General features: G+C 38.1%; 1 protein-coding gene across 3 annotated transcripts in view; it reads left to right on the top strand.

The window, feature by feature from the left end:
* Nucleotides 1-532: 532 nt before the first annotated feature.
* prkcbb (protein kinase C, beta b) overlaps nt 533-23,527 on the top strand; it is a 92,768-nt gene continuing 69,773 nt past the window's right edge. Inside the window, exons 1-2 of one of the 3 annotated variants that reach the window (XM_046866019.1) lie at nt 533-1,026; nt 2,221-2,252. In XM_046866019.1, the coding sequence (XP_046721975.1) occupies nt 845-1,026; nt 2,221-2,252 (214 nt within the window). In that variant the 5' untranslated portion in view covers nt 533-844. The remainder of the gene's footprint in view (nt 1,027-2,220; nt 2,253-23,527) is intronic. The other 2 variants (XM_046866020.1, XM_046866018.1) reach the window with 2 other exon arrangements.

Genomic DNA, 23,527 nt, shown 5'->3' with positions numbered 1-23,527 from the left:
CATATTCAGGACTTACTCAGTTCCTGTATGTTTTGAGAGCTAGAGAGAAAAAGGGAGAGAGAGAGAGAGAGAGAGAGAGAGAGAGAGAGACCGTTTCAATGCTGTCATATCTTTTATACTCTTTCTTTATATAACATTTGAGACAATGAATTAATTTTCCCTTTGTGCGTGCGTGCGTGAGTGTGTGTGTGAGAGAGAGAGAGAGAAAAAGAAAGAAAGAGAGAGAGAAAGAGAGAGATTCAAATGAATGTATTATGTACAATGTAGCAGACTGAGATATTACATAATCAATTGGTTAGGGGGGAAAATAATGTGCAATAAAGCCTCCAAAAAACATGTGGTTTGTGTCTGTGTAAAGGAGGGTATAAAGATAGATAGATAGATAGATAGATAGATAGATAGATAGATAGATAGATAGATAGATAGATAGATAGATAGATAGATAGATAGATAGACTGGTCAAGTGAGTCATTAAAAAGAAAGAAAGAATGAGTGTCAAAGATCACGAGTTTGTCAGGTAAAAGAGAAGGAGAGAGGGATGCGGAGGGATAGATTGATTGAAGGAAATGGGGAGGGAGAAAGTGAGAAAGAAAGAGTGAGACTAATTGAGTGATGAGGGAAGGAGGAGTTTCGGCGCAAAAGTGTACTGGCAGTTTGGGTGAGAAAGCGGTTTGTGTGGAGCGGAACCTGAAGCTGTGTCTCACACCCCCTGCGCTCTCACACTCCCGTTAGCCGCGTCACTCAGTGTCGGCTCAGGACCTGGTTTGCGCGCTCTCTCTGCCTCTCGGAGTCGGTAGTGTGTTCGCGGTAGTTTTTCCACTCGGTTTACGGTTCGGCGGTGCTCATGGCGGACGGCGCTCCGAGCGGCAGTGGCAGCGACGGCGAGGAGAAGGGCGCGCGCATCCGCGGGTTCGCGCGCCAGGGCGCGCTCCGCCAAAAAAACGTGCACGAGGTCAAGGACCACAAGTTCATCCCGCGTTTCTTCAAGCAGCCCACCTTCTGCAGCCACTGTACCGACTTTATCTGGTAAGGAAAAACGCGCAAAAAAGCCGAGCGCTAGAAAACTCAGTAGTAGTTTGATTTGGTCAGTGTTCGCGGTGGATGTCGAGAAAAAAAAAACCGGGCGCGAGGAGGAAATACACTGGGTGAAAGGGCACTGACAAGTCAGCAACTTAATGAATCATATAATCAATTAATTTATTAATCAGTAAATCCAGTGTCCATTCTGTTCTGTTTTTGCAATGCAAATATTTTATTCACGAGAACATATTTCTCACCACTTTGCATGGATTTGAAGGTTTTTATCCTAAAATTTCCTTTAAATTTTCCTTTTTGTTAAAGGGTTTTCTTGTTTGTGTTTGTGTATTGTTCTCTTTCCCTTTGTCCTGTATGCACGTATGCTAATAGTAATAATAATAATAATAATAATAATAATAATAATAATAATCATCATCATCATAATCATTATAAATAATTTGACTCTGTATATATATATATATATATATATATATATATATATATATATATATATAATGAGTCTACATTCATTCAGCACCTTTGGGGGAAAACTAAACATAATTATGTAACCTTAAATGTGCAAGACATTAAATGAGAATTAGTGCACACTTACTGCATGACTATGTACTACGTCTGAAGTATGAATAAAAAGTACTTCTAGTACATTGAGTATGTGCCTATATAGAATTTGATGAGGGTGCTCCATCGATGAGTATAAATAGAAGTTAGGAGCATATATTGAATTAAATGTCTGATTGAAATCTGGGCATGAATCATTTCAATTACATAAGTGCATGAAGGTTGTTTCATTCAATATAGGCTTGCGTTTGGAGTATTCATTTAATAAGGGCTAACATTTTGAGTGTGCACTATATCTAAAGTAAAAAAAAAAATAGTAGGTGTAAGAAGCATAAGTGCATGTGACATACATGTGGCCTGTGTGCATGTGTATTAATTATTAATGATTTTTTTTTTACGTAATATAAAATATTTATGTAAAATCTTTTTAATATACTGTATTAAAAGTAAATGTAATATACGGAAAAAAGGGGGTATATCATATTTAAAATGTTTAAAGGTCAAATGAAATAAAGTAATTTGGTGTGCAGTGGAAAAAAAAACATTTCAGGTTTTCATGTTTATTTTTTTCTGAAATGTGAACGAAAGAACGGTTTTCATATGTGCTGTTTCTCTTTGTTTCAGGGGTTTTGGAAAACAAGGATTTCAGTGTCAGGGTAAGGAACGAGTCTTTACTAGCCAGGCTTCTTGTATTATAAATTTAGATTAACATACATGATCTGTTATTTGTTTTTTGTTTTTTTTATTTTATTTTTGTAACTGCCTCCTATATTCCAATAAACATGTATCTACCATCTCTCAGGCTACCCTTTGGAAGCAAGAAGTCACTTAATTAAATATAAAAATAATAAATGAATTTGTAGCTCATTAGCCATGTAGTGGGATTATGTTGTTTAGATAACATTTCCATTAGTTTTATAGCAAGACATTGGTGAGTGCAGAGCAAGTGGGTCAGAGAAGAAGACTATAATATGATCTTTTTTAAAAAGAATGCAGATTGCGATAAGTACTAAAAAAAGCTTTAGGATAAGTTTAATGTATGCATGCAGATGAATCTGTGGAAAAGTTACATTAGACAAGGCTTTCTAATCATCCATAGGAACCTTGGGGGTAATATTCAAATGATCTTAAACAGCAAACTGATTAGTTTCATCATAATGATTTAGGGTCTCTTTGCCAAACCTTCAAGTCCAGCTACATAGTTCAAATTAATAGAATGAATTTTGGATGCCAGGGATTATGATAGAAGCCACCCAATATATGCTTATGATTCAGATGGATGGTAAAGAAAAATGAAATTAGATCCGATAAGATTCAACTTTATTGTCTTTGTGCAAAGTACATGTACAGAGCCAATAAAATGCAGTTAGCATCTAACCAGAAGTGCATAAGTGGCCAATTTACAATAAATGGCCATGTGGTAAATGCTTTACAATCTAATACTACTTGACAAAAATACAGACATTTTTGTGCACTTTACTAAAGAGAATTTTTTTAAGGGCTTTAGTTAGGAGGTTAGTATATGGAAAATCTGCTCACAGTATAAGACATGATGGCACCCAGCATGTGAAATGACAGAAATGAAAATGTGAACAGAAATGGAAATGTTGTCACTTTTCAATAAGTTAACGCATGTGGCTTCAGTGCTGTGTTAAAGGTCAACTTGTAATTCTCTGGCTACAGCCAGTAAAAATAAAGGAAAACTCAAGGGCCAATACCATAGAAATTAAACTTGGATATATTTTAGAGTAGTCAATGTGCAGCTTGTATAGATTTATAGATTTACTGTCCTCAATAACTCAACATACAGCAATTATTGTCAAAATAGCTGCCAACAAAAGTGAGTACATCCTAAGTGATAACAGCTGTAAGTTGTGTAACCATGCAAAGCCACACATCCTGTTCATCATGTTCATGTTAAACACACCTCATGGCAAAGACTCTCTGAGGATTTGAAAATTAGAATTGTTGCTCTCCACAAAGACGGCCGAGGCTATAAAAAGATCAGTAACACCCTGAAACTGAGTTACAGTACAGTGACCAGGGTAATACACAGGTTTTCCAAGACGGGTTTCACTCGGAACAGGCCTTGCAAGGGTCAATCAAAGAAGTTGAGTCCTCGTGCTGTGCGTCAGCGGTGCAGAAGCTGGCTTTAACCTCCTAAGACCTGAGCTTTGGTTTGGCTTGCATTTTAGATTTCTTCCAGTTATTTGGGGTAAGGAAGAACCAATAATTATAATAACCATATATTTTCTTTGAACATGAAGCTCTTCTTGAAAAAAATGATGTCACTTATGTGGACACTCTGTCTGTATCTACAGAAAACAATAAAGACACCATTGTGCACAATGTCCACGTATGTGGACACCCAGGTCGTAGGAGGTTAAAATTTGAATCTGAGGCTCATAGTATGAGTACCCATTTAGGCCTGTAACTGTGAGAATTGTTTTAGCTTAATGTACTGCAGTGCACAGATCTTGATTCATGTGAGACGCAAAGGAGCCCGGCCAGGTTTTACCCTACAGAGCCCAGTCCCTTCATGCAGTAGAATTCCCCAATCCCTGTAGAATAATCCTGAAGAAGCGGATCAAGTGGCCTTCAGCTAAGAGTCAAACCTTGTGGTTGCAGTTTGACACCGATGTGAGTGAGATATTTAAAGCTACAGCTAAGGGGGGAGTGGACAGTCGGTTTGAGGCCATGACTGCTGTCATTGTTAGCTATGCAGCCGAAAGATTTGGCTATGTCCAGAGTGGAAGCATCAAATCCATCTATACTAGAAAGCGTAGAGACATGAAGATATATCAACTGCGTCAAGAGCCTCAAAGTCTTAAAAATCAGTACAAGAGGGCTAGTGAAGAAGAAAAGCAACCAAAAGGTGTCTAGATAGATAGATAGATCTTTGTCATTGCATAGTACAGGCACACAGCAATGAAATGCACTTTAGCATTAATAGACATTAATAGACATAAAAAAGTCCAACTCGGATGTATTAATATGTGCAGTGCGCTACAGATGTGTTTTGCCACATGAACTTGAACTTGGCCGTAACAGTTTCCCTCTGACCAACCAATCAGAGGATGTAAAAATGCTTACATTTTTCTGGACCAGCTAGCTGCCCTGTGAGGTGAATATGAAATCTGATTGGTTAAAGAAACAGACTAATTTATATTAGAGACTATTGTAAAAAGGCCTGCAGTACAGACTTTGAAGGCCCTGGGCAGATTAGATTGACATGGTAGCACATAGAGGCTGGAATCTGATTGGACTAAAAATCTAACATCCACATACACATACTGGAAGCAGTGCAGCCAAGAGAAACGCTATGAAAAGAAGAAAATAGACTGTTGGGAATAAAATAATACAATTTCATGGAACAAATATTAGAATTTAGGTTGTAAATGTAGGTCAGTGCTTCTGATAGTGTTTAGGCCAACAGAGAAGGCTTTGCTTGGCCCTGACGGCCCACCACTGGTGTAAACATATGTACAATGAATAAATATAAAATCTATAGCAGTGTAGAGATGTGTAGATAATGTTGAAAAGTAAATAGTTAAGGGAACAACATTTAAAAGGTTATAAGACTATGGCATAGAGGAAAAAAAATAGCAAAAAGCTAAATAAACAAGTACACTTTTTATATATATATATATACAGTGGAACCACGATACTTGACACTCGCAACCTCGATAGTTCGCAACTTTTCATTTGGAACCGGACTAAGTGTAACTCGCGAAATCTGATCGTTCGCGAGAAGCCGTGAGTGGCTCGAAAGTTCAGATTAACATTTCAAAACAGAGTTTGTACTAATAAATTACATAAAAATGTTTGAAAAACTATTTTATTATTGTATTATTCATTTAAAGCAGTAAGTAAAACATTTATTACAAGTAATTCACAATTTGAGTTTACAGTACATGTACAATTCCCCTTGAAAAAGGAAGCATCAAAAGGTAAGATCCAAAACCTTGCGATTTTTTTTTTTTATATTACTCGCGAGGGGTCATAGAAAGAAACCCCTGTAGTATCGAGGTTGCACTGTATACATAAATGTGAAATATTAGGCAGGATGTACAGTATGTGAGGTGTGAATATATAGATACACATAAAATAAAAGTGTACTGCAGATGTATGTAAGGCACAATATGTGTAGAGAATAAGGGTATAAAAATTACAATATGCAATATGTACATTGATTGCACAATTGTACAGAAGTTATATACAGTGTTTATACAGTGATCTAACGGTGTAGTGTAGAGTTCAGTAGGGTGATGGTGGATGGAAAAAGCTAGCCCTGAACCTGCTGGCTCTGGTGCATATGTTCCTGTATCTCCTTCTTGATGGAGGGTGGTTAAACAGTTTGTGACTGTTCACTGGTTAGAAAACAGCCCTGTGGGATGCCGGTACTTAGAATGAGGGTTGAGGACACCTGTTTGCCCACCCTAACAGACTGAGGTCTGTTGGTGAGAAAGTCCAGAATCCATCTGCAAGTGGAGGTGCAGGAGGTGCAAGTGGAGGTGTTGTGGGTGTTGAATGAAGAGCCGTGGAAACTGCACCCTCTGTCGACCTTTTTGGGTGATAGGCAAACTGGTGTGGGTCCAGTGTAGGTGGTAGGCCTACAGTGAGGTGATTCAGAACCAGTTTCTCAAAGCACTCCATAACAATATGGGTGAGTGCAACTGGGCGAACATTATTTAGTCATCCTGCAGCTGAGGCACTGGTATAATGGTTGTAGTCTTCAGGCATGTAGGAACTGTGGTTTGTGCTAGTGACAGGTTAAAAATGTCAGTAAAGACCTGTGCCAGTTATCCAGCGGATGCTCTAAGAACACGTCACGTTATGTCGTTTTGACCAGCTGCCTGGCGTACCTCCACTCTGCTAAATGCTGAATAATTGGCTATTGTTGAGAGTGAAATTAAATGAGTTGAAATGAATAGTATTGTGTGGTTATTAATGCTGCTTTCAGCAAATCATATTTTAATACATCAGTAACCTGATCAAACATTTTAATTATATATACAAACATGGAGTATTTATTGCAGCAGTAAACTTCATTATACATCTTACAGTACTATAAAGCAAATGTAGCGATGCACTTGCTAATTCAACTAGCAAATGTTTAAAAAGCACAAGGCAAGTATATGAACGTATACATTTTTCATGACCATAACATAAAAAGAACAAAAACTTATTACTAACACTTAATATTAACAACAGCGAAACAATATACATGATAGACTCCACTCTATGACACTACACCGCACTACTACACTACAACATAATACCTATAGCATCTGTGTGCTTAGACACACATGGATTCTCTTCTTTTGGCTAATTTTTTTTTGTATCTTATTTAAACACAGGCAAAGTTCAATATTTGTTTAGTCATGTTTCCTATACACATGGTCAATATGTGTATTTCAGTAACTGTGTGTGCACGCGATGAGCCTGTGTACTTTTTCAGGTCATAAAGACCTAGTTTAAATTTGGACCAAAAATAGAGTGATGCTAAAAATAATTGTTTCTGATGATGAATTTTCATTAGATGAAATGTGTTCGGCATAGATTCTTAAACAAATGTAAAATAAAATATATTTTAAGTAAGTTTCCTGTACTTTGCAATGGCTCTCAAACATAAACCAAGTATAATGAATGACTTTCAAAACAAGAGTATCAGTGGAAAGCACTTGAGTAGTTGATGACACAGTGGGTTCATGGGCTCAATAAGCTCACTGTGTCCAACGAGATCCAGTTTTTAAACACGATGCCCAGGGACTTACAATTTATTACGCCAATTCTCCATAATTATTTCTAAATGTTTGTCTAAATGTCTCTCCTTCCCTTCATTACTATATTCTTTATAATTTACGCTGCCGTTATTGTCGAAGACAACATCTAATCTAGTACTAAATACTTATATGTGTGTACATGGATATCTATCAGAATCAGAAATTGCTTTATTTCCAAGTATTGGAAAGTTTGCGTCAGGAGCTTCCAGTGCAGGAGAAGTACAGACATAATGTAAGAGAATAGTAAACCAGACAATTAAATAATAATTATATATATATATATATATATATATATATATATATATATATATATATATATATATATATATATATATATATATATATATATGCATGCACTGACCAGAAGGCAACAGTTTGAAGAGAGTGGGCTGGGTGTGTGGGGTCCAAAGTGATTTTCTTAGCCTTTTTCTCAACTCTGGATGAGTAAAGATCCTGGAGATTGGGCAGTGGGGCAGCTATAATCCTCTCAGCAGTCCTGATCATCCACTTTAGCCTCTTGATGTCTGATTTGATAGCTGAGCCAAACCAGACAGTTATGGATGTACACAGGGTGGACTCACTGAAGGCTGAGTAGAATAGTTTCAGCAGCTCCTGTGGCAGGTTGAATCCCTCATTTGGCGAAGGAAGTACAACCTCTGCTGGGCCTTTTTAGCAATGAAGTCAATGTTATTGTCCCACTTCAGGTCTTGAGAAATGGTGGTACCCAGAAACTTGAATGACTTGTTACAGTGCTGTTTAGATGGTGAGTGGGGGGAGTGCTGGGGGATTTCTCCTAAAGTCCACGATCATTTCCACTGTTTTGAGCGTGTTGAGATCCAGGTTGTGGTGGTTGCACCAGAGAGTCAGCTCTTTAACCTCCTGTCTGTAAGCAGACTCGTCTCCATCCTTATCTCCTTATTACCCAATCTCCATATATTAGGACTGTCATGAGTTAACTTGTGATTCATCACAACTTAATCGCATATTTTTATCTGTCCTAAATGTACCTTCGATTAATACTTAAGTTTTTAATATGCTTGTCATGGGCATGGACATATATGGACGCTTTATGCAAATGTATATTTATTATGAGTGAAACCAAACTCAACATAGAGCATGAAGACAAAATATTCTTGTAAATGTTTTAAAGTAATTATGGTGTTTTAAATTATCAGGACACCAAATGGAGCTTTTGCTATGTTTCCACATGGACGGTTTAAATTGCCGGATGTGTGCGTCATGGCGGATTTTGGTGCTTGATTTAAGATTTGTCACATCAGTAAATCAAATTTTTAGTGATCAAAAATTATGTAGGCAAATCTTTTTCATCTGAGTAAGAAAAGGACATTGTGAATAAATGTGTGGTGCTTCGAAGGTGTTAATTTTGCCTGTGTTATATTTATTTATTTATATATGTATGTATGTATTTTTATAAATTTACTAAATGCAAAGTATTTATAAATGAAAGAAAAAAACTAAATATCAATATTTGGTGTGATCACCCTTGGCTTTAAACCAACATCAATTCTTGAGGTTTTGTCTGCTAAATCAATTATACCAAGCAGGTGCTAATCAATTTCAATTTCAAAAGTAGGTAGCAGGAGGCTAAAACTGGCTAAGCCATGCTCTGTTACTAAGGTGATTTTGTGGAAGACCGTATTATGTAAAAGGTCATAAAGCATGGTAAGACTGAGCATCAGCAAGGTTTCTCTCAGGCAAAGATTTGCAGGCGGAGGTTTCAAGATATGCTGTTCAAGCTATTTTGAAGAAGCACAAACAAACGGACAGATGCAGTGTTGGGTCAAGTAAACTTTAATACAGCGGATAAAAGACGCATAATGCTTACTTCCCTGTGACATAGGAAGATGTTCTGCAGTGCCATCAGCAAAGAATTGGCAGAAACCAGTCAGACCCAGGTACACCCATTTACTGTCCGAGGAAGTCTAGACAGAAGTGGTCTTCATAAAAGAACTGCAGCCAAAAATGCCAAATCTTTAACAGGGAAACAAGGCTAAGCAACTGAACTATGCATGAAAACATAAGAACTGGGGTGCAGAAAAATAACAGCAGGTCCTCTCTACTGATGAGTCAAAATTTGTAATTATTTGCCAAAGGGCTGGACAGCAATACAGTAATGAGTGTCTGTAGGCAGCAGTAAAGCATTGTGGAGGTTCCTTTCAAGTATTGGGCTGCATTTTTACAAATAACGTTTGGTGAGGATTAATGGTGTCCTTAGTGCTAAAAAATACAGGCAACTACTTATCCATCATGCACTACCATCAGGGAGGTGTCTAATTGTCCCCGAATGTATTCTGAAAAAGCACAAAGACCCCAAACATACAGCCAACTTTATCAAGAACTATCTTCAGTGTAAAAGAAGAACAATAAGTACTGAAAGTGATTGTTTGTCTTCCTCCGGGACACCGAGTTTAACATCATCCAGTCTGTCTGTGTGGGATTACATGAAGAGATGGAAGGATTTGAGGCAGCCTACATCCACAGAAGATCTGTGGTTAGTTCTCAAGATGTTTGGAACAACCAACACGCTGACTTCATTCAAAAACTGTGTGCAAGTGTTCCTAGAAGAATTGATGTTTTTCCCGCAAATGGTGGTTGCACCAAATATCGATTTGATTTGGATTTCTCTTCTATTCATTTGCCTTCCAAATTTGTTAATGTATGTGTATGTATATATATATATTTATATATATATATATATATATATATATATATATATATATATATATATATATAGTGACGTGAAAGTCTGCAATAACTACAATAACCACTGTTTACATCCAGAGAATTAGAAAGGCATTTCCGAACACCTAAAGTGGATGGGATACAACAACACAAAGTTGCAGTCATTTTTGTCCAGGATTTTCTATTGGTTATGGGCCAGTCTAACCACTCTGTACAGTGGTCTCTACCACATCCCAAGACTTTCAACAGGCTAATGTCTGCTCGAACTAGCAAACATCCCGTACCACCCAGAGACGTACCAGTGCCAATTGGATCCCACATCATGTGTGGAGTTTTGACATTGGACCACCTGAAGTGTTTAAAGACTCTGGCATGGAGAAGCTGGTGTTGAATCTGTGATGATAGCAAATGTTGAGCTTATTTATGAGTTGCCCAGTAGCTCCTAGTTTTATAACCATAATAAATGTATAAGACTGTAGAAAAAACATTACTTATCTTACACTCCAGTGCTCATGTTAGTTCTCACTCTCCAGTGTTCTGTATTGTTTAATGACTATAATCACACTCTTGATTTTACCCAAATGAGGATTGGTTCCCCTTTTGATTCTGGTTCCTCTCAAGGTTTCTTCCTCATGACATCTAAGGGAGTTTTTCCTTGCCCCAGTCCCCACAGCTGCTCATCAAGGATAAATGCACACCATTCACCTTGACTGTTGATTTCTGTAAAGCTGCTATGAGACAGTGTCTGTTGTGAAAAGTGCTACAGAAATAAACTTGACTTGACTTGACTTAATGTCAAGATGCCAGTTCATGCATGTAAATGATTACTTTTTCACAATTTTAAATGCCTGAGGAATCTTGGAATTGTCTTCCTAGAATATGTGTCATCAGTAACAAGGCATTGCTGGGGATAATCATTCAGTACGTTTAAGTATTCAGCAAATTAAATTTTGATTGCAACATAATGTTGCTGATCTGTGTCCTTACCAGTAGAAACGACCCCAAATCATGATTACTAGGGATATGCATTATGGGTGCGTTGCTTCTTATGCTGATTCACCCATTGCGTTGGCATAGGGTAAATCTGGACTCATCAGTCTATGTGATATTTCCATTTTTCCACAGTCAAACTGAAGTTGTTTTGTATCTGAATTAGACTCTTTATCAAGTGACTTTCTTATGGCCCCACTGCTGTTTAGTCCCAATTCTGTCTGTTACCGTTGCATCCTGCTTGTGCAAATGCTCTTGCCTTCACTATTACATGTAGTTGGGAGTTCTGATGTCGAATGATCGAATATTCTGATATCGAACCAAGTGTTTGAAGCATTTGAAAAAAAAATTTAATGTTTATTTGCATTGCTTTATCTTTCGAGGTTTTAATAATGCACTGGTCAGTCATTAAGCCAATTACAGTGGTTTCAGCACTTTCAAGTTTTTAGTTTAATTTACAGCATCATTTGCTTTAGTTTTCTATGACCATGGGATTTATATTATGGCATGGTTGTTTAAGAAATTAGAAGCGACGCACTGCATCATCAGGGTGAAAGGAAGTGGTGCCAGTGGAAATAATCTGCATAATATTACATAATCACTGCAATAATCATCCAGTCATAGGCTGTGTGTGTGTGTGTGTGTGTGTGTGTTTTTATAAGGGGTGTAATGGTACACAAAATTCATGGTTCGGTATGTACCTCTGTTTTTAAGTCACGGTTTGGTGTGTGTGTGTGTGTGTGTGTGTGTGTGTGTGTGTGTGTGTGTGTGTGTGTGTGTATATGTATGTATGCTTTTTACAAAACACTGATTCAAGTGAACACTTTAGATTTAATTGTGACCTTAAAAACCTGTGGCCGATCGAGTGCACTCCGTTTGATCTGTGGCGTTTGATGCATGGCGCGACATGAGGCCGGAGGATTAAAAGAAGTTTAGGAGGGCAGGAGAATTGGGACGCAGTCAGTCTGAGTTCTCCCTTGGGGATTTTCCTTCACTCAGCTAGTTCACTTTAATAAAATAGGACAGCTGTCAGCATCTCGCGCGTCTCCGTGCAACGTGGACCAGATTGACACCGGACCAGGTTTCCATCTGAAGCGAGAACAATTCAGACTAGGGCTGCAACTAACGATTATTTTGATCATCAATCAATCTGACGATAATTTTTCAGAAATTACAGATAAAAAACAAATTTGTTTGCATTTTTTATTAGATGTTTTGCTTAATATAACTATGAAAAAAATAAAATTCAAGGTACAGTAATCTCCCGTTGGTTCAAAATGAGTGAATTGTTGAATTCTTTCTGTAAAAAAAAAAATACCCCCACAAAAACATAGCATGTGAGTACAATTTGTGTAAATAAACTTTTATATTGTTTTTAATGATAATTGCACAACCGTGCTTAAAATAATCAATATAAAATATAATACAACATTTGTTTTGAAATTTATGATGAAAGATATACAGACATTTTGTTCAGTTGTAAAGATATAGGCATCTTTAATAATTAAACGGTATACAGACGCTTCCCAACCTTACAAACGCGTTACGTTCTCTCTCTTTCAACCGTTCGTACCATGACATTGTTCGTAAGTTGTTACTGTGTTCGTTATTGACTACTCATATCTCCTAATGATGTAAGAGCATAGAAATAATCTAAATACTGTATACAGTATTTTGTATTAAGTAATAAAGAATTTGTAAAATTAATTTAAAAATGCACTTAAAAAAATTCAATTTCCCGAGGCCAGTGCGGATCATGTAGACTCGTTACGGTCGACGATTAGCTAGCGGTGACTCTCCTCCGTTTTTTTTTTTACTTTAAACATATCTGTAAATGTTCGTAAAGTTAGAAGTTAGAATCGCGTTTATATAAGTTACTGTTGTAGTAGACAAATGCTATAAAAAGAGAATGGAAATGGAGAAACGCAGCAAACAATCAGGCTTAATAAAAAAAAATAATAAAAAAATATGCATTGGTGTACAAATGCTTAAGCATTCACTAAAAACCAAATCAGTGACTAAAAGTAGATAAATAAACTATAATATATAAGATTTCATTATTCTTAAAAAAATAGCTGCCAAGTTGCTCCTTACTGACATCATACATACGGATCTATTTGTTGAAACCGCCCACACAGTAACCTACACTGCTTTATACATAGGTCATATAAATTCACATGGTTATCTGTGGTAGGCTGGAATATTAATTTTGAATGATTATGGAACTGAGGTAATATTATTACCTAATATTATATTAGTGTGGTTTTCACACTTAGTCTATTATAGCATTCCAAAACAGTACCAAAATGACTCACAAGCAATCTATAATTGGTCTACGATTTTCTTGTGTACTTCATGCTAGAGAGACTCCAGGCTGCGTTGCCCACAAACCTCTGCACCATGTCATGTGAGCTCAGCACCTGCTCCACATTTACACTTTGATTAACAATTGTTTGTAATAAAGCTTATTGACTGTGCAATGGCTTAAGAAAGTAAGCAGATTCCCTGTATAATCTACATTTAAATAATGTACTGTATTATTATGTTCAAAATAATTTTTACACGAGATTCACAAACAGGCATATGGACTGAAGGATGAACTGAAAAATTCCTTTTCGTAATAGCTTTTTTTCCCCGTCTTTTCCTCTTGTGTGTGCTCTTTCAGCCAAAATATCAAGTTATGAAACGAAGTAATTTTCTAGAAAATGATATCGATCTAGTTTTAAAGAAAATATGGGGAGAATAAATGGTCTGATGCTCAGAAAAGAATACTCATAAAAGTATACATTGACAGAAATCTGTGACCACACAATTAAGACTGTGGATACCAAAAGCACTGGGGTCATTTGCACAAGGTTTCCTTTCAGGTCAGTTTTATTTGTATCGTCATTTTACCAATGACTTCCTCCCAAAGCAGCTATATATAAATACATTTATTCCAAATGAGCCAGGCAATGGTGTCTGTGGCAAAGAAAAACTCCTTGAGATGATTTGAGGAACAAACATTGAAAGAAACCAGACTCAAAAGGGAACCCATTCTCATCCTTCTTAAAGAATGTCCATTCATTGTAGTTCCATCATTGTTGAGGTTATCAACTTTTCATGGATGGAGACTTGAGTGTAAAACTGCTCATGGCAATTGTAGCCGTAAGCAATTGTAGCAGACTGTTTATATTAATTACAGTCCAAATCCACTTTCATGGTTCTTGAGTTTTACCCTCCACAGTAACATTATGGATCTTGAGGCTGGTAAAGTTGAACCTTCATCAACAACAATAAGTGGTCTCCAAATGAGGAAATCTTCATCCAGAGCTAGATCATCATGATGACCCAGGCAGGTAAAGGGACAGCATCACTGGTACCTCAGGAGCATGTCTAGCAAAAGATAGAGAGAGAGCGAGAGAGAGAGATTCAGTTTAAAAGAACATGAGTATCGTACGCTCAAGATCTTAACATGAAAACAGCCTTAAAAAGTAATAGAAATACAATAAACAGCTACAGCTTCCATGTGAGTCCATAAAATAACTGCACATTCAGGACAGTAACTAATGCTGGGACCACTGGGAAAATGCCCCCACCACTTTCTAAACTTTTTTAACCATCTTTATGTAATAGCTCATGGCAGTAACTGATCCATACACTTTCTAAAAAATCTCATGTATGCCTTATTTGTGGGATTTGGCTTCTGGTATTAAAAAAGAACAGAAAAAAGCTATAAACTCTCATATCCTGATGACTAAAAATACACTTGCTTTTTTTTTTCAGTGGGCTCAGATATTTATTCCATTCCAGTGTATATGGCAGTAATGTTTCAATATATTGGCATATGTATCCTGGCTGTAGCTGTCATTATAATGATCATGTTAAGTTTTTCGTTTCCTTTACTTTTTTTCTTCAGCCTTCATTCATTTAAACTCAGTTATATTAGTGAAGGTATAGTGTAGTTGTGGTGTATTAGTGAAGGTTTATTGTAGTTGTTTTTAAGGTCTGGGTGTATTGGTGAAGGTATAGTTCAGTTGTCGTATTGAAGGTCTGGTGTATTAGTGAAGGTTTAGTGTAGTTGTGTTGTTGAAGGTCTGGGTATATTAGTGAAGGTATAGTGTAGTTGTCTTGAAGGTCTGGGTGTATTGGTGAAGGTATAGTGTAGTTGCTTTGAAGGTCTGGGTGTATTAGTGAAGGTTTATTGTAGTTGTTGTGAAGGTCTGGTTGTATTGGTGAAGGTATAGTGTAGTTGCTTTGAAGGTCTGGGTGTATTAGTGAAGGTTTATTGTAGTTGTTGTGAAGGTCTGGTTGTATTGGTGAAGGTATAGTGTAGTTGCTTTGAAGGTCTGGGTGTATTAGTGAAGGTTTATTGTAGTTGTTGTGAAGGTATAGTTCGGTTGTTGTGTTGAAGGTCTGGGTGTATTAGTAAAGTGTAGTGTAGTTGTTTTGAAGGTCTGGTTGTATTATTGAAGGTATAGTGTAGTTGTTTTAATGGTCTGGGTGTATTAGTGAAGGTTTATTGTAGTTGTTTTGAAGGTCTGGGTGTATTAGTGAAGGCTTAGTGTAGTTGTTTTGAAGGTCTGGGTGCATTAGTGAAGGCTTAGTGTATTTGTGTTGTTGAAGGTAGGGTGTATTAGTGAAGGTATAGTGTAGTTGTGTTGGGGTGTATTAGTGAAGGTATATTGTAGTTGTGTTGTTGAAGGCCTGGGTGTATTAGTAAAGGTGTAGTAGATTATGGTGTAGGTGTGTTGAATGTGTGGATTTGTTGGTAACTGTGTAAGTGTCTTAAAGGTGTGGCATTAATTGGTAAAACTGTAGGTGTGTTTATGAACGTGTGGTTTTGTTGGTGACAAGTGTGTTGGTGAAGGAGTGGGTTTGCTAGTGACTGTGTTGGTGTAGGTATGTTGATGAAGGTATGTGTTTGTTCATGAACATGTGGGATTGTTGGTGATGGTGTAGGTGTGTTGAAGGTGTGGGATTTCTGGTGACTGTATAGATGTGTTGAAGGTTTGGGTTTGTTGCTGAAGGTGTGGGTTTGTTGGTTTAGGTGTGCTGATGAAGGTGTGGGTTTGTTGGTGACTGTATAGATGTGTTGAAGGTGTGGGTTTGTGCTGACACTGTTGGTGTGTTCATTAAGGTGTGGATTTGTTGCTGACACTGCAGGTGTGTGTTTGTTGGTGACTGTATAGATTTGTTTAAGGTGTGCGCTTGTTGACGAGGTATGTTGAAGAAGGTGTGGGTTTGTTGCTGAAGGTGTAGTTGTGTTGAAGGTTTGGGTTTATTACTGAGAATGTTGGTGTGTTGATGGAGTGGGTTTGTTGGTGTAGGTGTGTTAAAGGTGTTTATTGCTTAGGGTGTAGGTGTGTTGAAGGTGTGGGTTTATTGCTGGTGCTGCAGGTGTGTTGATGACGGTGTGGGTTTGTTGGTGTAGTTGTAGGTGTGTTGATTGAGTGGGTTTGTGGGTGTAGGTTTGTTGAAAGTGTGGGTTTGTTGCTGAAGGTGTAGGTGTGTTGAAGGTGTGGATTTATTGCTGAAGATGTAGGTGTGTTGAGGGTGTGGGTTTATTGCTGGCGCTGCAGGTGTGTTGATGACGGTGTGGGTTTGTTGGTGTAGTTGTAGGGGTGTTGATTGAGTGGGTTTGTTGGTGTAGGTGTGTTGATGAAGGTGTGGTTTGTTAGTGAAGGTGTGGACGGTGTTTAACTCGCAGCACACCTGGCTGCTTCCGTTGCTAGGCAACAAGATAGATGGAGTGATGGGCACTTTCATTCTTGCTCTCACTCCCAGTCTGTCTATCTGTCGCTCTCGATTTCTATTAATCTTGCTTTCTCTGTCTCAACACACCCACACATTCATCATGACAGTCTCCTTTTCCCTCTCCCCTACACTCTCTCACTCTCTCTCTCTTTCTCTCTCTCTTACTGTATTTCTATCACTGTCTGTCAGTCATTTTGTCTCTCTGTATATATCTCTGTTTACTTCTGTCTTTCTGTCACCTTTCTCTCTCTCTCTCTCTCTCTCTCTCTCTCTCTCTCTCTCTCTCTCTCTCTCTCTGTCTCTCTGTCTCTCTCTCTCTCTCTCTGCACTCTCTCTGTTTCAGTGTGCATGGTGATCACTGTTCTGAATTTGGCTGCTACCCTCAGGATACACACACACACACACACACACACACACACACACACACACACACACACACACAAAAAAAGAGAAAATCTCAGACTCTTAATAAAGACAGTAGATGGGTTATTTATAGATTATTTTATTTTTCATGTGACTTAATTAAAGATATTAGTTAAAGATTGTATTGCAAGTGATTTTGTTGATATTCTGTGATTAAAACAGATTTTTTCAATGTTTAAATCAACACAAAGCATATATTAGCGAACAAAAATAACAGAAGGAAAGGCAGGGAGAGAGAGACAGACAGACTGAAAGAGTGCATCTGTAGACTGATAAAGAGTCTCTCTCTCTCTCTCTCTCTCTCTCCCCTCTCTCTCTCCCCCCCTTTTCTCTCTTTCCCTTGAGTTTGCACTTATTTTATTTGCCATATTTATTTTCTATTTCTGTCTTTTAGTCTTGTTCGCAGTTCCATTTTCTCTTTCTCTCACTTTTTCATTTCTCTTCTCTTTCACACCTCTCCGAGTCCTGTACTATGTGTTTGTGCATACCTGTGTGTGTGTGTGTGTGTGTGTGTGAGAGTGTATACGTACTTGTGTGTGTCTGTGTATATGTATGTGTGTGGGTGGCCAGGTATGGCCAAGGGTCGTGGAGAGAAAAAGTCTCATCCTCTCCCTACTGTCGAGCTGCTACACATACACACGCACATATACACAACAGAATTTCACCTGCGGCATCAGTGTTTCTGGTAGTTTCCATACAGGCTGCAACTCTGACATTCACCGTACATAATTTATACAGTGCATATAAAGAGACAGCTGCAGACAGACAGAGAGATGAAAGACAGCAAACGAAAGAAAGAGAGAGAAAAACTAAGAGACAGGGACAAGAGGAAGAGATGAATAATGCGCATATACTGTGCATACATACATGACGTGTACAAACAAAAAAGAAACAAACAAATACAAATTTGAAAGTCGAATTCTTGATTTTGATTAATTTTCTGTAACAGCAGCTTTGACAGTAGTGCCGAGTATAATTCAAAGGATGGGCTTGATAAATACCCTTTTTGTAATATTTTACAGTTTCTATAGTAACTGTCCAGGGGACTTGGATTGTGGACCATCTATTATACATGATACCAGGGACAAACTTACTTATAAAGAACATATTCATTTTTTATTACCACATTATCTGTGTAAAGCTGCTTCGAGACAATGTTCATTGTTAAAAGCGCAATACAAATAAAAATGAATTGAATTGAACCTTCTTCTTCTTTTTTCGGCTGCTCCCATTAGGGGTCGCCACAGCGGATCATTCGTCTCCATACTACTCTGTCTTCCACCTCTCCCTCTTCTCCAACAGTAGCCCAATTTCCACCAGTACCATGTTGGCTAACAATACCTGTCGCGGTCGTTGGTAACCTGAAGTTCTGGTTCTTTTTCCACATATCTGATTTGAAACATGTTTTAGGCTGGATTCTCTTCCTAACACAACCCTCCCCATTTATCCGAGCTTGGGACCGGCACTAAGGGTACACTTGTGCAACCCTAATGGCTGGGTTATTGTACATGGTACATATTCAACAGATTTATAATAGTGTTATTACTTATCAAAGAGAATAAAACACATGGATATTAAAAATTTCATATTTACAGAAGGAGTCCCCAGCGTCTTACACACATCACTGTGTATAGCTGTATAACGTAATTAATAACAGGAACTCATTTGTCTCGTAGATGTTCCCCAACATTAAACATCATCCCATTCCACATTTAGTATAATTTGCTGTAATAACAACCTCCACTCTTCTACTAAGACGTTCCAGTAGATTTTTTGGAGATTCAGCCAATAGGACTTTAGTAAAATCAGGTACTAATGTAGGTGACATGAGGAGGCCAGGGGTGCAGTCAGCGTTCCAATTCATCTCAAAGTTGTTTAATAGGGTTCAGGTCAGTGCTCAATTGTATATTCCACTCCAAAGCATGTAAAGCATATCTTCACGTAGCTGACTTTGTGCACAGGGTCATAGTTTTTCTGTAACAGGTTTGGGTCTCTAACGTTGAGTAAAGGGAAAGGTTTATGCTACAGCATCCAAAGACATCCTATACAAGTGTGTGCTTCTAATTATGTGTTGGAAGTTTGGAGAAGAACCATGTATGGCTTGAAAAGTCAGGTGTCCCAAAACATATTGTAGAAAATGGTCAGAACCTAAGAACGTGTTTCCTTTTTTAGATTTGTCATATTAGCATATTTTATTAGGTTATTTTATCAAGTGTATTTTGACGGAAACATATTATTTGGCAAAAGAATCTCTGACATATGTTGGTATGTTTTGGTTTATTTCAGTAACTAATGAGGAAATTGGAAGGCTCATTCCACCCGTTGTTGCTAAATGCCAGTGGATTTGTATGCATGTTTTGTATTGCGAGTATGTAGTCATGTCGCCGGAAATTGAGTCATCAGTATCTCGATGTGTGTTTGGCCAAGGTCCTTAGCAGTGCTCGTTTCCGTTTACACGATATACTGACTCACTGAGCTAGGGAGCCGATTGAGACTCACCCGTGGTCTCTGTGCCCGTCAGCAACGCTAAAGATGCCATGGCCTCTGGCTTCTCAAAACTGACACCCTTTAGACAAATGGATAGTTTAGTTATCAGATCATTGATTACATAAATAGAATATTCCGTTTCCGTTTAACGTCTTGCGCGGTTCGCTGACGAAATATAAAAAGTTCACGTTAGTGTACAGTGTACAAGCGTAGGACACCTGAAGTGTGCTTAGCTGTAGGCAGTGCAGAAGCACAGTGTATGAGTGTATGTGTGAGTGTACATGCGTGCATGGGTGTGAATTCAGAACAGCTGTGTGTTGCTGCTGACTCTCTGACCCCTCTCTCTGCTCAGTGCGTATTCTGCTATATTTATTCGCACTGCGTAGGCAGCCTCTCCTTACTTGCATAACGACCATTACCATCGGCATTAAAGGGCAAAATCAAACAGCACTCATTTTTCCATTCTCTTTCTCACGCTCGGAGAACAAATGACTCTCAACATTGCATCTCACACGTTACACACATCTCACTCTGTGTTTCTATGTGTAACATTGATGGGTTCTCATTCACCATGCTCATGGCTTAGTCGGAGTAGTTAGTGGTTTCAGCCACAGTGCTCGGTGTTGTCTCATCATGGTGCTCAGTGTTCTCTCGGCCACGGTGCTCAACGTTTTCTTATTTATCTGTGTATCCTGGGTCACACTGTTCAGTGGTCTCTCAGTCACGGTGCTTAGGGTTCTCTCAGTCACGGTGCTTAGGGTTCTCTCAGTCACGGAACTAGAACATAAAGCACTTAGACATCATGGTGAAGACTTAAACACATAAAATACATGCTAAAACTTCACGTGGAACACTGACCCAGCATGACATAAATAGACAATCTAACCAGGAGCTAATAAAGAACAGGTGAACAAATTCGCTAACAGACCAATGACATGCCCTCTGTGTCGCTCGGCCATCATGTTTCTTTTTTTCAATATTTATATTAAGTTTGTAATCTTGCGTACCAGTGTAGATTTATTCATTGCTAATGACTCAAAGCACTTTTGTACGCCGCTCTGGATAAGGCCGTCTGCTGAATGCCGCGAATGTAAATGTAAATGCCAGAGGAAGAAACATGATGGACCTCAAAATAAACCCAAAATCACACAAAGATGCACATCAATTACAACTGCAATGTAATACTGTTCACAATCAGCTAGTTTGACTGAAAACCTGTCTAGCATCATGGCATGAGATAATATCTATTGTTAATATAAGCTAAGACAGCATTACATTAAGAAGCTTTCCAGTTTTGCTACTGCTGATAAGCCAATATAGAACTTGTTATATAAACAACAGTTTCATGGAAAACTCTACATCTTAAGTCTAAAAGGCTAAACATCATGTCTCATTATTGAATTAATGTTTGATTGAGTAACTTGAACTTAAACTCCATGCATTGGGATACTGCAATTACGAATGCAATCGGCAAGTAACAGTTTGTAACGAGTCAGAGGCGAAAGGAGAACATAAATAGACAAAGTATTCAGGATCTGAACTGAAAACAGGTGAGATTGAGGTGAGCTTCAGGACATAAGCCAACAGAAAGACAGGGGTGAAGACAGAAATGAAGCCGAAACAAAAACACGTCAGAATAAAAACACAAACGGTGCGCATTGTTCTAAGAAATGCACCCTACACTGTAGGGATTTGTGACAGGAGGACAACAGGTCTCCTTTTTTTATCCAGTCTCTTCCTGTCTCTCTGTCACTATTTCTTTCTCTCTGTGTCACTTATAAATGCTATGTTGGATCAAAAGACTCACGCACACGCACGCACACACACACACACACACACACACACACACACACACACACACGCAATACTCTATAATTCTGCTTCATGGTGTATGTGAGTGCAAGCTGTAGGCTGCTCCTGAGTGAACTGGATGCAAAACAGATCATGGTTACTGTGAGTGTCTCGCTTATGTAAGGATGCAAATACACAACATCCCGACCACACAATCACCTCAGCTTAGCTTGATTCACATCGACAGCACAGAATGACATCGTTCATTTACCCTTCCTGGACTGTGCACCAATTTCATAGAGGTCTGTCTCATGGTCTATTGCACCGGGTGTCTAGATAGATTTTAGAGCAAAATGTCTGATCTATATATACATTGGTGCACTGTCACATGTCACTGTTCCAAAGCGTTCATTGCTTTAACACAATGTAATGGAAACACATGATTAGGTTAATTAATTACTCATTCTCTCATGAGTCCAAATAATGCTCGGTCATTACGCTGGAACTCTAGGATTAAACCAGGCTCACAAAGGAAAGAAAATGTTATTTTTATTTGGGTGGCACCTTAAACAGCTGATACAAGTATTACACAGTTTTTCGGAAATCCATCTATCGATAGATGTATGTTTGGATCATAAATATGCCATCCCAAGGCGACCTTTTTTAAGGAAAAACTCTCAAGGATGAAATCTTGAGAGAAACCCAGCCTCGTCTTGTCAGTACCACTCACACGGCACTTTCGGCATGACGGTGAGAATTGCATCACAAAATACCATCCTCTCGCTGTACGATTCCTTGTGATTGAGGTGCTCAGTGTGTACATCCATCCAAAGTTAAATGATAATGATGCCACTAGTCGCTTGAGTCTGAAAATCCTGACAAGCAGGCAGCACTCAGTCTGCCAACGGATTCAGACTTTGCGATGACTAGTAGAACGGTCGCTGCCGCTCCCACTGCTCCCACTAGATGTACAATTTAATTCCCCATTGTCAGAAATCACTTGAGGTATCCGAGTTACTGTAAGCATGCATGATTGGATGCCTGATAGAAGTGTGATAGATTGATACAACTACTATGTATATAAGGCTATCTAAGGGATACATATGTGACATGGGTTATAAATAGACCATGAAATCTGTGGCTTGGCATTGGAGGTCAATATTGTAAATATGTGCATAGACTTGTGAACGATTAATCGTTTCATTCGTTAAAGTGAAAGAAGCCCAGATTTGTCATAGCAGACCTTTTTTCCTGGCATAAAATTGTTAGGAAGCTGGGGTCACTGAACAGGTTCAGCTCTTCAACAGCTTGGCAGTGCTCGGGCCGCTGGAAATGACAACTTGTATATTGAATATTTTTGATCTAATAACTTTTTTAAAATGTATCATGTTCTATTGGCAGTTCATGGTGCTTATTTGTAGATGAAAGCAAATGGAACAAGCAGGGTCTAGGTTTGATAATTCTGTAGAATCTTATACTTGACTACACTTTGGTCATTTGACTATATTCAAGATGCTAACATATGATAAAATTTCATTTTAAGCACTAGACTATGAAGGCATGGGTCTGTATACAGGCGATCCATAAACAAACTAAATATCAGGACTTTTGCTGCATAAATATTGACTTAAGCGGAGATGTAAAGAGTACCTGGAAATCATACTTGAGTAAAAGTATAGATAGTAAGTAACCTTTCTGCAAAACGTACTCCATTGCAACTTAAGTCAAAAGATTTTAATATGACGAATAAAAGTCCTAAGAGTATCTGATTTGAACTGTACTCAAGAGTGTGGCACATATTGAATGTAGGCTCGAAGATGCACTAGTCCTCAACACATTGGTAAAAAGCCAAAAATCTGTTCATTTCTGAGGTTTTATTTCTTAAAACACAAATCGAATTGCATTAACCAAAATCCACACAACAGACTTTTTAATAGGCCAGAATGAAACAAAGTTTGAACAAATCAGTTAAAAAAAAAAGACCTTCAATTAACAAATAAAAATATAGTATAATG

This window comes from Silurus meridionalis, chromosome 14 (genome assembly GCF_014805685.1).
Source record: "Silurus meridionalis isolate SWU-2019-XX chromosome 14, ASM1480568v1, whole genome shotgun sequence".
Classification (NCBI taxonomy): domain Eukaryota; kingdom Metazoa; phylum Chordata; class Actinopteri; order Siluriformes; family Siluridae; genus Silurus; species Silurus meridionalis.
The sequence above is the reverse complement of the archived record's forward strand: the minus strand, read 5'-3'. Positions and strand labels throughout refer to the sequence as shown.